Here is a 13,744-nt window from a genome sequence, read left to right as displayed (position 1 = left end):
AATACGTTATGGATCTTGAACGTAACTGGAAGAGCCAATCGAAACAAAACAGGATTAAGAATTTCCAAAATCTTATAAGGACACACCTGGGCAAGACGAAGATTCCACTTGCCCTGAAGAGAATCGAGGATGAAACCCAAAATTACAGAAAAAGGGTGACATCAAAGTGGCAGAACTAGCTCTATTGTTCAGTGCCAATTCGGCCAAGGGCAAAAATGAGACCCAATCATCCTGATCAGCAGATATAAAACATCTCAAATAAGACTCCAAGGTCTGGTTTGTTCTCTCAGTCTGTCCATTGTTCTGGGGATGAAACGCAGAGGAGAAGGATAACCGAATTCCCAGATTGGAACAAAAGGCTTTCCAGAATCTGGAAACAAACTGGACTCCTCTGTCAGACACAATGTTCTCAGTAATCCCATGTAACCAAACCACCTGTTGTAAAAATAAGGGCAACCAACTCAGCAGAAGATGGCAACTTTGGGAGTGGTACAAGATGGACCATCTTCGAAAATCTATCACAAATCACCCAGATAACAGTCATTCTCTGAGAGACAGGAAGATCAGAAATAAAATCCATTGAGATATGGGTCCATGGCCTCTTTGGCACCGGCAAGGGCATCAGCAACCCACTAGAACAAGAACAGGGTTTAGACCGAGAACAAGTCCCACAGGACTGTACAAAATTCCTGACGTCACGAGATAAGGCAGGCCACCAAAAGGACAGACTCACCAAATCTCTGGTACCAATAATACCTGGATGACCAGCCAATGCGGAGCAATGAATTTCAGACATCACTCTCTTTCTCCACTAGTCAGGAACATACAATTTTCCCATAGGGCAACGCTCAGGTTTATCCTCCTGAAATTCCTCCAGGGCGCGTCTCAAATCGGGCGAAATGGCAGAAAGAACTACCCCCTCACCTAGGATGGTAGTAGGCTCGATCACACTAAGAGAATCGGCAAAGAAACTCCTAGAAAGGGCGTCTGCCTTAACATTCTTAGTGCCCGGAAGAAAAGAGACCACAAAATTAAAACGCGTGAAAAACAAGTCCCATCTAGCCTGTCTAGGATTCAAGCATTTGGCCGACTCCAGATAAATCAAATTCTTGTGATCAGTGAGGACCACAACTTGATGTCTAGCTCCCTCCAACCAATGTCTCCACTCCTCAAATGCCCACTTCATGGCCAACAATTCCCGATTCCCCACATCATAGTTGCGTTCAGATGGGGAGAACTTTCGAAGGCACAGGGATTCATCTTAGAAATCACAGGGTCCTTTTGGGACAAAACAGCTCCTGCACCACTCTCAGAAGCATCTACCTCCACCTGAAATGGAAGTGAGACATCAGGCTGCCGCAAAACCAGAGCTGAAGTAAACCTCCGCTTAAGCTCCTGAAATGCTGAGATAGCCTCAGGAGACCAATTCAGCACATCAGCGCCCTTCTTGGTCAGATCACTCAGTGGTTTGACAATACCAGAAAAATTACCATAGAAATTTACGATAGAAATTAGCAAAACCCGAAAACTTCTGGAGGGCCTTCAAAGTAGTAGGCTGAACCCAATCATAAATGGCCTGTACCTTGGCCGGGACCATTTCAATAGTCTATGGAGATAAGATAAATCCCAAAAATGAAATCCTCTGTACACCAAAGAGGCATTTCGATCCCTTAACAAACAGGGAATTCTCCCTCAAGATCCGGAACACAGTCCGGACGTGTTCCACATGAGAATCCCAATCACTAGAAAAGATCAAAATATCATCCAGATAGATGATCAAAAACTTATCCACAAAGTCACGGAAAATATCATTCATAAAGGACTGGAAGACAGAAGGGGCATTAGAGAGCCCAAAAGGCATCACCAGGCACTCAAAATGTCCCTCCAGAGTATTAAACGCTGTCTTCCATTCATCCCTGTGCTTAATGCGAATAAGATTATACGCCCCCCTGAGGTCAAACTTAGTAAACCAGCAGGCACTCTTAACTCTGGAGAATAAATCAGACATCAGAGGTAACGGTTACTGATATTTAATCGTCATCTTGTTAAGGGAACGATAATCAATACACGGTCTTAATGAACCACCTTTCTTGGCCACAAAAAAACCCAGCACCTAAAGGTGACGAGGATGGTCTAATATGACCCTTCTCCAATGACTCCTTAATATAGGATCGCATAGCATCAGGTTCGGGTACTGATAAGTTGAAAAGCCGACCCTTGGGAAATTTACACCCAGGCATCAACTCAATTGCACAGTCATAACTTCTATGAGGAGGCAAAGACGCAGACTTACTCTCACTAAATACATCAGAGAAATCAGCCAGATAATCAGGAATATCAAGAGACTGAGGAGAGGTGGAGAAAACAGGAGCGTCCCTAAGAAAACACTGACAACCCCAACTCACCACAGACCCAGATTTCCAATCCAAAACTGGATTATGAGTTTGCAACCAAGGAAAACCCAGAACAATAGTATCATGCAAATTATGCAGCACCAAAAATTTACAATTTTCTTGGTAGTCTGGGGAAAACCAGATCTTCACCTGGGTCCAAAACTGAGGTTTATTCTCCGCCATCGGAGTCGCATCAATACCCCTCAAAGGAATAGGCGTCCGCAGAGGCGTCATGGAAAAACCACAACGTTTAGCAAAGTCCAAATCCATCAGATTCAACGCTGCTCCTGAATCCACAAAAGCCTTCGTGGAAAATATGGACAAGGAGCAGATCAGAGTAATTGCCAAAAGAAACTTAGGTTGTATACTGCCCACAGCAAATGCATGTGCAAAACGTTTCTCTCGTTTTGGGCAGACAGAAATAATATGAGAGGCGTCTCCACAGAAAAAACACAGCTTATTACGCCTTCTAAACTCCTGACGTTGCGCCCTAGACAAAACCCCATCACATTGCATAGGTTCAGACGTTTGTTCAAAAGGTAGCAGCACCTCTCGTGTATTTTTACGTTCACGTAAACGCCGATCAACTTGAACGGCTAATGACATAGAATCATCCAGACCAGAGGGAACAGGAAATCCCACCATAACATCTTTTACGGTCTCTAATAAACTCTTCCGAAAGACAGCTGCCAGTGCACCATCATTCCATGTAGTAAGGACCACCCACTTTCGGAATTTTTGACAGTATAACTCTGCAGAATCCTGACCCAGGTTCAATGCCAATAGGGCTTTCTCAGTTTGATCAACAGCATTAGGTTCATCGTACAACAACCCCAAGGCTTGAAAAAATGCATCCACATTAGTCAGAATAGGATCTTCAGGTGTCAAAGAAAACGCCCAATCCTGGGGATCGCCACGCAGCAAAGAGATGACAATTTTAGCCTGCTGCGCAGAGCTCCCCGATGAATTAGGCTTCAAGGCCAGAAATAATTTACAATTATTCTTAAAATTCAAAAATTTAGACCGATCCCCAAAAAACACATCAGGAGTAGGGATCCTTGGTTCAGCAGCATGTGAATGAGTGAGATAGGTGGAAATTCCCCGCACTTCAGCAGCAAGTTGCTCCACATGATCAGACAATTGCTTAATCTCCATTAAAAAAAAAATCCTCCTACGGCCCCAAAGAAAAAGAGGAAAAAATATACATATAGAAAAAAAAAAATTGACACTTTTTTTTTCTTTTTTTACAATTCTTTCCTGCTTTTGAGTACCCTAGAATCTGTGGTATAGCTGGTGATTCTGTTATGAATGGGTCACCGAGGAGAAAAAAGCAAACCAGCTAAGCCACAGAAAACCAGAGTGGTTGGTAACTATGCAGATTGCAGATCCCTGATCTTACCACACAACTAGCAGCAGCCGTGGAGCATACCTACGATGAACCTAGACACCTCGTCACGGCCGGAGGACTACATAAGCCTAAAGCAAGAAAAGGGAAAACTAACTGCCCCAGAGCACACCCCAAAGGAATAGATAGCCCCCACACATGTATTGACGGTGAAACAAGATGAAGGCTCAAACACAGGCAGGAAAATAGGCTGAGCAAATGATGGGGCCCAAACTAACTAGACAGGAAAGGAAAGACACTGTCTGCAACCTGCAAAAAACCCTACAAAATAATGTCCAACACTTCTGATAGCAAAATTAACCCTGAAGTCACTAGAATTCTCCCACTATATCAGCACTCTGAAATATTCTTAAAGAGCAAAAAGAGACCGAACTAGTAAGGGACAAAAAGCCAATTGGCAAAATACTGATAAATAAGAGTGGAAATTCAGCTCAGCCCCCAGCCGGGACTGGCAGACCACACAAAAAACTGAATAGACCAACAAGATCGTGTGAACATTAGCAGAAAAACTTAGCTTTAGATGACTGGAACAGAACTGAAAACCAAGAGCTGACAAGCCAGAAGGAATCACCAGCAACTGAATAGGGAGTCGGCTGTCTTAAATCCAATCTGAGAATCCTGAGATCCAATCGTCATCCTCATTCTCAGGTGGCAGATCTCCACCGATCAAACCAGCCTCACTACCTCCTGTTACCACCAGAGGGAGTCTGGAAGGAGAACTCACAACTGGTGAATCCGAGAATGAACTCACAACAGCACTGGCTGTATTATCTCAGCCAGGCATGTTGGACTGTGAAAGACATCAGCTATACATTAGTCATACAGGAGGGTCCCCAGCGGCTTCTCCTCGCCCGCTGCCCTGGTAGACCACCCTCTCCCTATGTGTCAAAAGAATCTGGCAGAGTTCATAGTGGACAGGGCGGCGGGGATCAGCTGTCAGGTTCACTCCAAGCACTCTGTTGTAGGATGAACGTTTCTCTTTTAGGCAATAATAATGTCTCATACACACTAGACGAATGTCGGGTAAATCTGACCGATATTGACAAGTTTAGGGGTTTGAAAATGCATGGAAGCCCCAGACAATTGCCTGTGGGAAATATGAACCAGCATGTCCGATTCCAGACTGCAAATCGTATGGATTCGCAGAGATGACACAAATCTGGAGACAGCTTTCTCAGAGAATACAGGAGTGGCAACTGAACCATCACTGGGCCGACAGCCATCTATCGTGTATGGCGACTAACAGTTACAGACCTTTAATCCACTCTAGATGTTTCATGGGATTGGACAGGACAGCTCTACTCCGCACATGTATCATGGGCTTCCGGGACCCAAAACCATGTTCCAAGTTGCCCTTTCTTGTACCACTTTGATAAGTACTAACCAGCACATACTGGGAACACCCCACAACATCTGCTATCCTAGAGACACTAAACATAGTAGCAGAGCCACAGAAGAGGACTCAAAATCCTCCAAAAATACAGCTGAAAAAGGGCAGCACCGCTTACATGGCCAGGTCTCTGAACAAATGCACTACAGCAGGGGTCCCCAACCGCCGGTCCACGGCCCAGCACCGGGCCGCTGCAGTGCCCTTGCCGGTCCGCGGACACAAGGGGAGCCAGGGGCGGTCAGTGGCGTAGCGGGGGCTGGGGCGGAGCGCAGCAATTCTTAAACTGCGTGTAGCGGCGGGCAGGGAGCGATCAAGCAGCTCCGCTGCCTGCAAGAGGGAATAGCAGGAGCGGAGCTGCAAGGACCCGTCCAGCTTCCTGCCCGCCGCCCGCGCTTCCTGTCTCTGACTGAGAGGAGCGCGCCGCTGCTGTGTGAGAGCGAGGAAGCGCGGGCGATGCTGCGACAGGTGAGAGGTGGGGTGTGTGTGTTTGTCTGTGTTTGTGTAGGTGGAGCCTGGCCCTGGAGGAGATGGGGACATGAGGAGAAGACCGTGATGGGGAGAGAACGCCATGAGGGGGTAATTGGAGAAGGCCATGAGGGGGTAATGGGAGAAGACCATGATGCCTGGGGTGATGGGAGAAGGCCATGAGGGGGTAATGGGAGAAGGCCATGAGGGGGTAATGGGAGAAGGCCATGAGGGGGTAATGGGAGAAGGCCATGAGGGGGTAATGGGAGAAGGCCATGAGGGGGTAATGGGAGAAGACCATGATGCCTGGGGTGATGGGAGAAGGCCATGATGGGGGTAATGGGAGAAGGCCATGAGGGGGTAATGGGAGAAGACCATGATGCCTGGGGTGATGGGAGAAGGCCATGAGGGGGGTAATGGGAGAAGGCCATGAGGGGGGTAATGGGAGAAGGCCATGAGGGGGGTAATGAGAGAAGACCATGATGCCTGGGGTGATGGCAGAAGGCCATGATGGGGGTAATGGGAGAAGGCCATGATGGGGGTAATGGGAGAAGACCATGATGCCTGGGGTGATGGGAGAAGGCCATGAGGGGGGTAATGGGAGAAGGCCATGAGGGGGGTAATGGAAGAAGACCATGATGCCTGGGGTGATGGGAGAAGGCCATGAGGGGGGTAATGGGAGAAGGCCATGATGGGGGTGATGCAGAGAAGGCATTGATGGGAGTGATGGAGAGACGTCAGTGATGGGGTGAAGGCAATGATGGGGAGAAGGGAGTGATGGGGTGAAGGCAATGATGGAGAGATGGCAGTGATGGGGAGAAGGGAGTGATGGGGTGATGGAGCAGGCAAGAATGGGGTGATGGAGCACTCATTCAAAACCTATGGTGAGTTGAGTCACATTATAAATGTGCGTCCATAGCCCCGCCCCCTTATGACCAAAGCCCCGCCCCTGCCACACCTCCATCCCCGCCCTACCGGGCCATGGAAGAATGGTCTTGCTTGAAACTGGTCCCTGGTGCAAAAAAGGTTGGGGACCACTGCACTACAGGATGCATCCTGTTACAGGTAGGCGGTGCTGCCCTTTATCAGCTGTATTTTTTATTCTAGAGACACAGAGAATACAGATGTGCTATTCCGGGGGACGCTCCCTCGGGGAATACAGATGTGCTATTCCGGGGGACGCCCCCTCGGGGAATACAGATGTGCTATTCCGGGGGACGCCCCCTCGGGGAATACAGATGTGCTATTCCGGGGGACGCCCCCTCGGGGAATACAGATGTGCTATTCCGGGGGACGCCCCCTCGGGGAATACAGATGTGCTATTCCGGGGGACGCCCCCTCGGGGAATACAGATGTGCTATTCCGGGGGACGCTCCCTCGGGGAATACAGATGTGCTATTCCGGGGGACGCTCCCTCGGGGAATACAGATGTGCTATTCCGGGGGACGCTCCCTCGGGGAATACAGATGTGCTATTCCGGGGGACGCTCCCTCGGGGAATACAGATGTGCTATTCCGGGGGACGCTCCCTCGGGGAATACAGATGTGCTATTCCGGGGGACGCTCCCTCGGGGAATACAGATGTGCTATTCCGGGGGACGCTCCCTCGGGGAATACAGATGTGCTATTCCGGGGGACGCTCCCTCGGGGAATACAGATGTGCTATTCCGGGGGACGCTCCCTCGGGGAATACAGATGTGCTATTCCGGGGGACGCTCCCTCGGGGAATACAGATGTGCTATTCCGGGGGACGCTCCCTCGGGGAATACAGATGTGCTATTCCGGGGGACGCTCCCTCGGGGAATACAGATGTGCTATTCCGGGGGACGCTCCCTCGGGGACTACAGATGTGCTATTCCGGGGGACGCTCCCTCGGGGACTACAGATTTGGTATTCCGGGGACGCTCCCTCAGAGAATACAGATTTGGTATTCCGGGGACGCTCCCTCAGGGAATACAGATTTGGTATTCCGGGGACGCTCCCTCAGGGAATACAGATTTGGTATTCCGGGGACGCTCCCTCAGAGAATACAGATTTGGTATTCCGGGGACGCTCCCTCAGAGAATACAGATTTGGTATTCCGGGGACGCTCCCTCAGAGAATACAGATTTGGTATTCCGGGGACGCTCCCTCAGGGAATACAGATTTGGTATTCCGGGGACGCTCCCTCAGGGAATACAGATTTGGTATTCCGGGAACGCTCCCTCAGGGAATACAGATTTGGTATTCCGGGGACGCTCCCTCGGAGAATACAGATTTGGTATTCCGGGGACGCTCCCTCGGAGAATACAGATTTGGTATTCCGGGGACGCTCCCTCGGAGAATACAGATTTGGTATTCTGGGGACGCTCCCTCAGGGAATACAGATTTGGTATTCTGGGGACGCTCCCTCAGGGAATACAGATTTGGTATTCTGGGGACGCTCCCTCAGGGAATACAGATTTGGTATTCTGGGGACGCTCCCTCAGGGAATACAGATTTGGTATTCTGGGGACGCTCCCTCAGGGAATACAGATTTGGTATTCTGGGGACGCTCCCTCAGGGAATACAGATTTGGTATTCTGGGGACGCTCCCTCAGGGAATACAGATTTGGTATTCTGGGGACGCTCCCTCAGGGAATACAGATTTGGTATTCTGGGGACGCTCCCTCAGGGAATACAGATTTGGTATTCTGGGGACGCTCCCTCAGGGAATACAGATTTGGTATTCTGGGGACGCTCCCTCAGGGAATACAGATTTGGTATTCTGGGGACGCTCCCTCAGGGAATACAGATTTGGTATTCTAGGGACGCTCCCTCAGGGAATACAGATTTGGTATTCTGGGGACGCTCCCTCAGAGAATACAGATTTGGTATTCTGGGGACGCTCCCTCAGAGAATACAGATTTGGTATTCTGGGGACACTCCCTCAGGGAATACAGATTTGGTATTCTGGGGACGCTCCCTCAGGGAATACAGATTTGGTATTCTGGGGACGCTCCCTCAGGGAATACAGATTTGGTATTCTGGGGACGCTCCCTCAGAGAATACAGATTTGGTATTCTGGGGACGCTCCCTCAGAGAATACAGATTTGGTATTCTGGGGACGCTCCCTCAGGGAATACAGATTTGGTATTCTGGGGACGCTCCCTCAGGGAATACAGATTTGGTATTCTGGGGACGCTCCCTCAGGGAATACAGATTTGGTATTCTGGGGACGCTCCCTCAGGGAATACAGATTTGGTATTCTAGGGACGCTCCCTCAGGGAATACAGATTTGGTATTCTGGGGACGCTCCCTCAGAGAATACAGATTTGGTATTCTGGGGACGCTCCCTCAGAGAATACAGATTTGGTATTCTGGGGACACTCCCTCAGGGAATACAGATTTGGTATTCTGGGGACGCTCCCTCAGGGAATACAGATTTGGTATTCTGGGGACGCTCCCTCAGGGAATACAGATTTGGTATTCTGGGGACGCTCCCTCAGGGAATACAGATTTGGTATTCTGGGGACGCTCCCTCAGGGAATACAGATTTGGTATTCTGGGGACGCTCCCTCAGAGAATACAGATTTGGTATTCTGGGGACGCTCCCTCAGGGAATACAGATTTGGTATTCTGGGGACGCTCCCTCAGGGAATACAGATTTGGTATTCTGGGGACGCTCCCTCAGGGAATACAGATTTGGTATTCTGGGGACGCTCCCTCAGGGAATACAGATTTGGTATTCTGGGGACGCTCCCTCAGGGAATACAGATTTGGTATTCTGGGGACGCTCCCTCAGAGAATACAGATTTGGTATTCTGGGGACGCTCCCTCAGAGAATACAGATTTGGTATTCTGGGGACGCTCCCTCAGAGAATACAGATTTGGTATTCTGGGGACGCTCCCTCAGGGAATACAGATTTGGTATTCTGGGGACGCTCCCTCAGAGAATACAGATTTGGTATTCTGGGGACGCTCCCTCAGAGAATACAGATTTGGTATTCTAGGGACGCTCCCTCAGGGAATACAGATTTGGTATTCTGGGGACGCTCCCTCAGGGAATACAGATTTGGTATTCTGGGGACGCTCCCTCAGAGAATACAGATTTGGTATTCTGGGGACGCTCCCTCAGAGAATACAGATTTGGTATTCTGGGGACGCTCCCTCAGAGAATACAGATTTGGTATTCTAGGGACGCTCCCTCAGGGAATACAGATTTGGTATTCTGGGGACGCTCCCTCAGGGAATACAGATTTGGTATTCTGGGGACGCTCCCTCAGGGAATACAGATTTGGTATTCTGGGGACGCTCCCTCAGAGAATACAGATTTGGTATTCTGGGGACGCTCCCTCAGGGAATACAGATTTGGTATTCTGGGGACGCTCCCTCAGAGAATACAGATTTGGTATTCTGGGGACGCTCCCTCAGAGAATACAGATTTGGTATTCTAGGGACGCTCCCTCAGGGAATACAGATTTGGTATTCTGGGGACGCTCCCTCAGGGAATACAGATTTGGTATTCTGGGGACGCTCCCTCAGGGAATACAGATTTGGTATTCTGGGGACGCTCCCTCAGAGAATACAGATTTGGTATTCTGGGGACGCTCCCTCAGAGAATACAGATTTGGTATTCTAGGGACGCTCCCTCAGGGAATACAGATTTGGTATTCTGGGGACGCTCCCTCAGGGAATACAGATTTGGTATTCTGGGGACGCTCCCTCAGGGAATACAGATTTGGTATTCTGGGGACGCTCCCTCAGGGAATACAGATTTGGTATTCTGGGGACGCTCCCTCAGAGAATACAGATTTGGTATTCTAGGGACGCTCCCTCAGGGAATACAGATTTGGTATTCTGGGGACGCTCCCTCAGGGAATACAGATTTGGTATTCTAGGGACGCTCCCTCAGGGAATACAGATTTGGTATTCTGGGGACGCTCCCTCAGGGAATACAGATTTGGTATTCTGGGGACGCTCCCTCAGAGAATACAGATTTGGTATTCTGGGGACGCTCTGACCCAACAGTCAAACTGCCGTTATCACAATTTGACCCTTGTCAAAGTCCCTCCAAGGCCAAGTTCCCACGATGACTTTTTGCCGCATTTCTGATGTTGCAGATTTTTGGCGCTAATTGAGGTGACTTAGACTTTTTGTTGTGTTTTTAGAGGGTTTTTGTCTCTTTTCGGTGTAAATAAAGTTGCTTCTTGTTACTTAGCCTTGATAAAACTACAGTCATCCGTGGATTGCATGCATCTTTATTGCAATTCCCCTGTGGAACGCACTAAAGGCAGATGTGTTTCTTTTCTGGTTATTTTCCTCATCTCAATCAAGTCTACGGGTAAAATATGTGAAAGACACATTATTTAGGGCAGGAGAAATGGACGCGATGGCGGCTTCTAAGTGACACTGTAGGTGGGAGAACAGCGCTTGTGAGCCTCCTGTTCCCCATACACACTGCTGGCTGCCCTCACACTGTGGATGCTATACAGAGGCCGTGTGTTATGTGTGGATCTGATCCTGCTCCACTTACCAAACACTAAAAAGCTGAAAACGGCAATGACATCGCACAGAAGTGCTCGCTCACACCGCCGTGGCCATCTGTTTTTTGTTTTTTTTTTTCTCAGAGAGCACTCGGACCAATGTTATTTAATGGGGCTGCGCTGATGGACAATTTTTTTCACGGACAGAATCTGATAAAGAAAAAAAAAAAATCCAACCATGCTGCGATTTCTCTCTGAAATCGGATACCACTGATCCATTCAAGTCTATGAGTGGGAGGAAAGCAGCGGACTGCACTCGGATGACATCCGAGTGCAGTCCGACTTCTACGGACTCACAGGATGGAGAGATTTCGGTCCTCATCTTCTCACCTGTGATATGATTCCATCATCCGAGATCATACTATGCCGGAGCTCGGATCGGAGGAATCTGAGTCATTAGCATAATGGACCAGATTCTCTCGGATGCTGCCTAATAACGAAAAAGCTGCAGACTTCACATCCGCACCAGGTTTTCATTTTTGTGCAGATTTTTTCCGCTTGTGACCTTGTACTGTAAATTGCTGCAGAATCCGCACCACAAGCCCACAGTGTGAACACGGCCTGATGCATAAGCGTGGAGCAGGGGAAATAATGCACCATGGTGCGAACGGGGCCTTCTGGCGGCTCCCACATCGCTGACATTCGGCCTACACCCCTCTCTGGTGGTTACTATGGGGTATATTGGGGGCACCGCACTCATCCTACAGCAGTCACACGGCGCAGCACTGGGGGGCGCTGCACAGCACACATCCCCTCCCCGGCACACAGCGCTCACCCCCGCCGCTGCTCTCCTCCCCCAGCCCGGGGGGCGCCTGGTTCCCATCGCCTCCATACTGTGGGGTCTTCTCTCCCCAGTGCAGGTTACGGCTGCCCGGGATGTCAGGCGGGGTGGTCACCCAGTGCTGGGACAGGTCCCCGGAAGAGCTGAATGACCTTGTCGGGAAGCTGTGCTGGTACGGAGGGGGCGCCTCCTCTCCTCGGGCCCAGGCAGACCCCCTATATCCCAGGCCATCGAAACCCTCGGGCCGACGGGGCTGCATGACACCTCTGCTATTACAAATGCGGCCCGGGTCACAGTGCGGAGTGACGTCACGCAGACAGGAGCCCAGCCTACTCTGCACTGACCAGGAAGAGGGCGGCCCGGGGACGCGATGACGTCATGCGGCAGCGAGGCATGCCGGGACATGTAGTAAAGTCCTCTGCCAAGAGTCCTAGCAAATGCCATACGTGGGGGTGTGTATGCGACGCTGGCCAGTGATTGGGTGAGCCGTGAAGAGGCGGGGTAGTTGTTAGACGGAGGCTGTTCATGCGTCCATAGCAACCAGTGAGGTAAAGCGGAGTGAGAGGCGGCTGCTCAGCGCGGAGTGAGTATCTGGGTTACATCACCGTTCTGTAGGCGAGTGATGCAATGTCTGTCCTCAGCCCGGTATCCTGTGTGGGTGCGAGGCTGCTGCACAGGGCTCTCCTCTACCCTGGAGGCACCTATGAGGTCATAGGTCATCTGTGAGCACTAGTATCTGTACTAGGGGGCTACAGTGGTGACATCATCCTGTGACGCTGTCCCCATCGGGGCTCCCAATCTGCTGTCCCTAGCAGTATGTCTTTGCGTATAACATCTTGGAATATTGTAGCCTCACAGTATTTTACAGTTTGTTATCTGTTTATATGTAGAACCTCGCACTGATTATCAACGTATCGTCACAATTCCACATCTGAAAGATGGTAGTCGGGGTTCCTCTGACCCAATGTGCATTGTCGGAGGTGTAGCTAGGGCTGATGGAGCATCTGAGGGGGCCCTTAACTAGGAGACCCTGATTATAAGCCCTAATAATGGGTATAGGGGAACCTCAGCAGATAATAATAATAATCTTTATTTTTATATAGCGCTGACATATTCCGCAGCGCTTTACAGTTTGACCACGCTATTGCTGAAAATGAATCTCCGTACAAAGACCAGCACTGATATTACCGCCATGTGGTGACATATAGTGGTAGGTTCCAGTCCTGCACAGCATAAAAGTGATTATAGTACAGTGATATATAGTGACTTACCGCTGACGTTCTTCCTGATGGAGTCGTTCACTTTTCCCGTCTTCCATCTTTCCCAGACCGACATGACAGCTTCTCCAGAAAGGACTTGTCTGCAGAGATTACAATAAAGAAGGAAAAAAGGAAGGGAAAACACAATAAAAATGTCAAAATATACTTAATAAGTCAATGTAATGAATACATAAAAGGTAATGTGTCCCCTCCCAGAAAAAATGGATGGCAGACCATCCGGTACAAGGTTGGAAAACAGACTGAAGATGGCGATGAAAAACCCGGCAATGGCCGTGTATAAAAATAATAATAATAAAATAAAATAGCTTTCATAAAAAAAAGCCTTTATTAATGATTTTAATTTGGCCAGACAGCATACAATAATAAATACAAAATTAGTGTTGGAGGCAATAAACCGCCGTAAAGAACTGAGTATAAATATAACAAGACATTGGATAGATCCAGACAATATATACTCAATTAATAATCATCTCTATACTGCACAGATAGATGCACTGATAAATACTGAGTAAATATAATAATACATA

General features: G+C 49.1%; 2 protein-coding genes across 7 annotated transcripts in view; one reads left to right on the top strand and one right to left on the bottom strand.

Moving 5' to 3' along the window:
- SLC25A46 (solute carrier family 25 member 46) overlaps positions 1-12,373 on the bottom strand; it is a 50,524-nt gene extending 38,151 nt beyond the window's left edge. For 2 of the 4 annotated variants that reach the window (XM_073549671.1, XM_073549805.1), the window contains exon 1: positions 12,090-12,271. In XM_073549671.1, coding sequence (XP_073405772.1) covers positions 12,090-12,168 — 79 coding nt within the window. In that variant the 5' untranslated portion in view covers positions 12,169-12,271. The other 2 variants (XM_073549747.1, XM_073549623.1) reach the window with 2 other exon arrangements.
- Positions 12,374-12,464: 91 nt separating this feature from the next.
- Positions 12,465-13,744, top strand: part of TMEM232 (transmembrane protein 232) — a 490,587-nt gene continuing 489,307 nt past the window's right edge. For 2 of the 3 annotated variants that reach the window (XM_073549409.1, XM_073549521.1), the window contains exon 1: positions 12,471-12,520. The gene's annotated coding sequence lies outside the window, so the exon portion shown is untranslated. Of the gene's footprint in view, positions 12,521-13,744 lie in introns of all 3 variants that reach the window. The other variant, XM_073549444.1, reaches the window with a different exon arrangement.

The sequence above is a fragment of the Dendrobates tinctorius genome, unplaced genomic scaffold, assembly GCF_039654945.1.
Source record: "Dendrobates tinctorius isolate UK_male_01 unplaced genomic scaffold, ASM3965494v1 ptg000003l, whole genome shotgun sequence".
Lineage (NCBI taxonomy): Eukaryota > Metazoa > Chordata > Amphibia > Anura > Dendrobatidae > Dendrobates > Dendrobates tinctorius.
The sequence above is the reverse complement of the archived record's forward strand: the minus strand, read 5'-3'. Positions and strand labels throughout refer to the sequence as shown.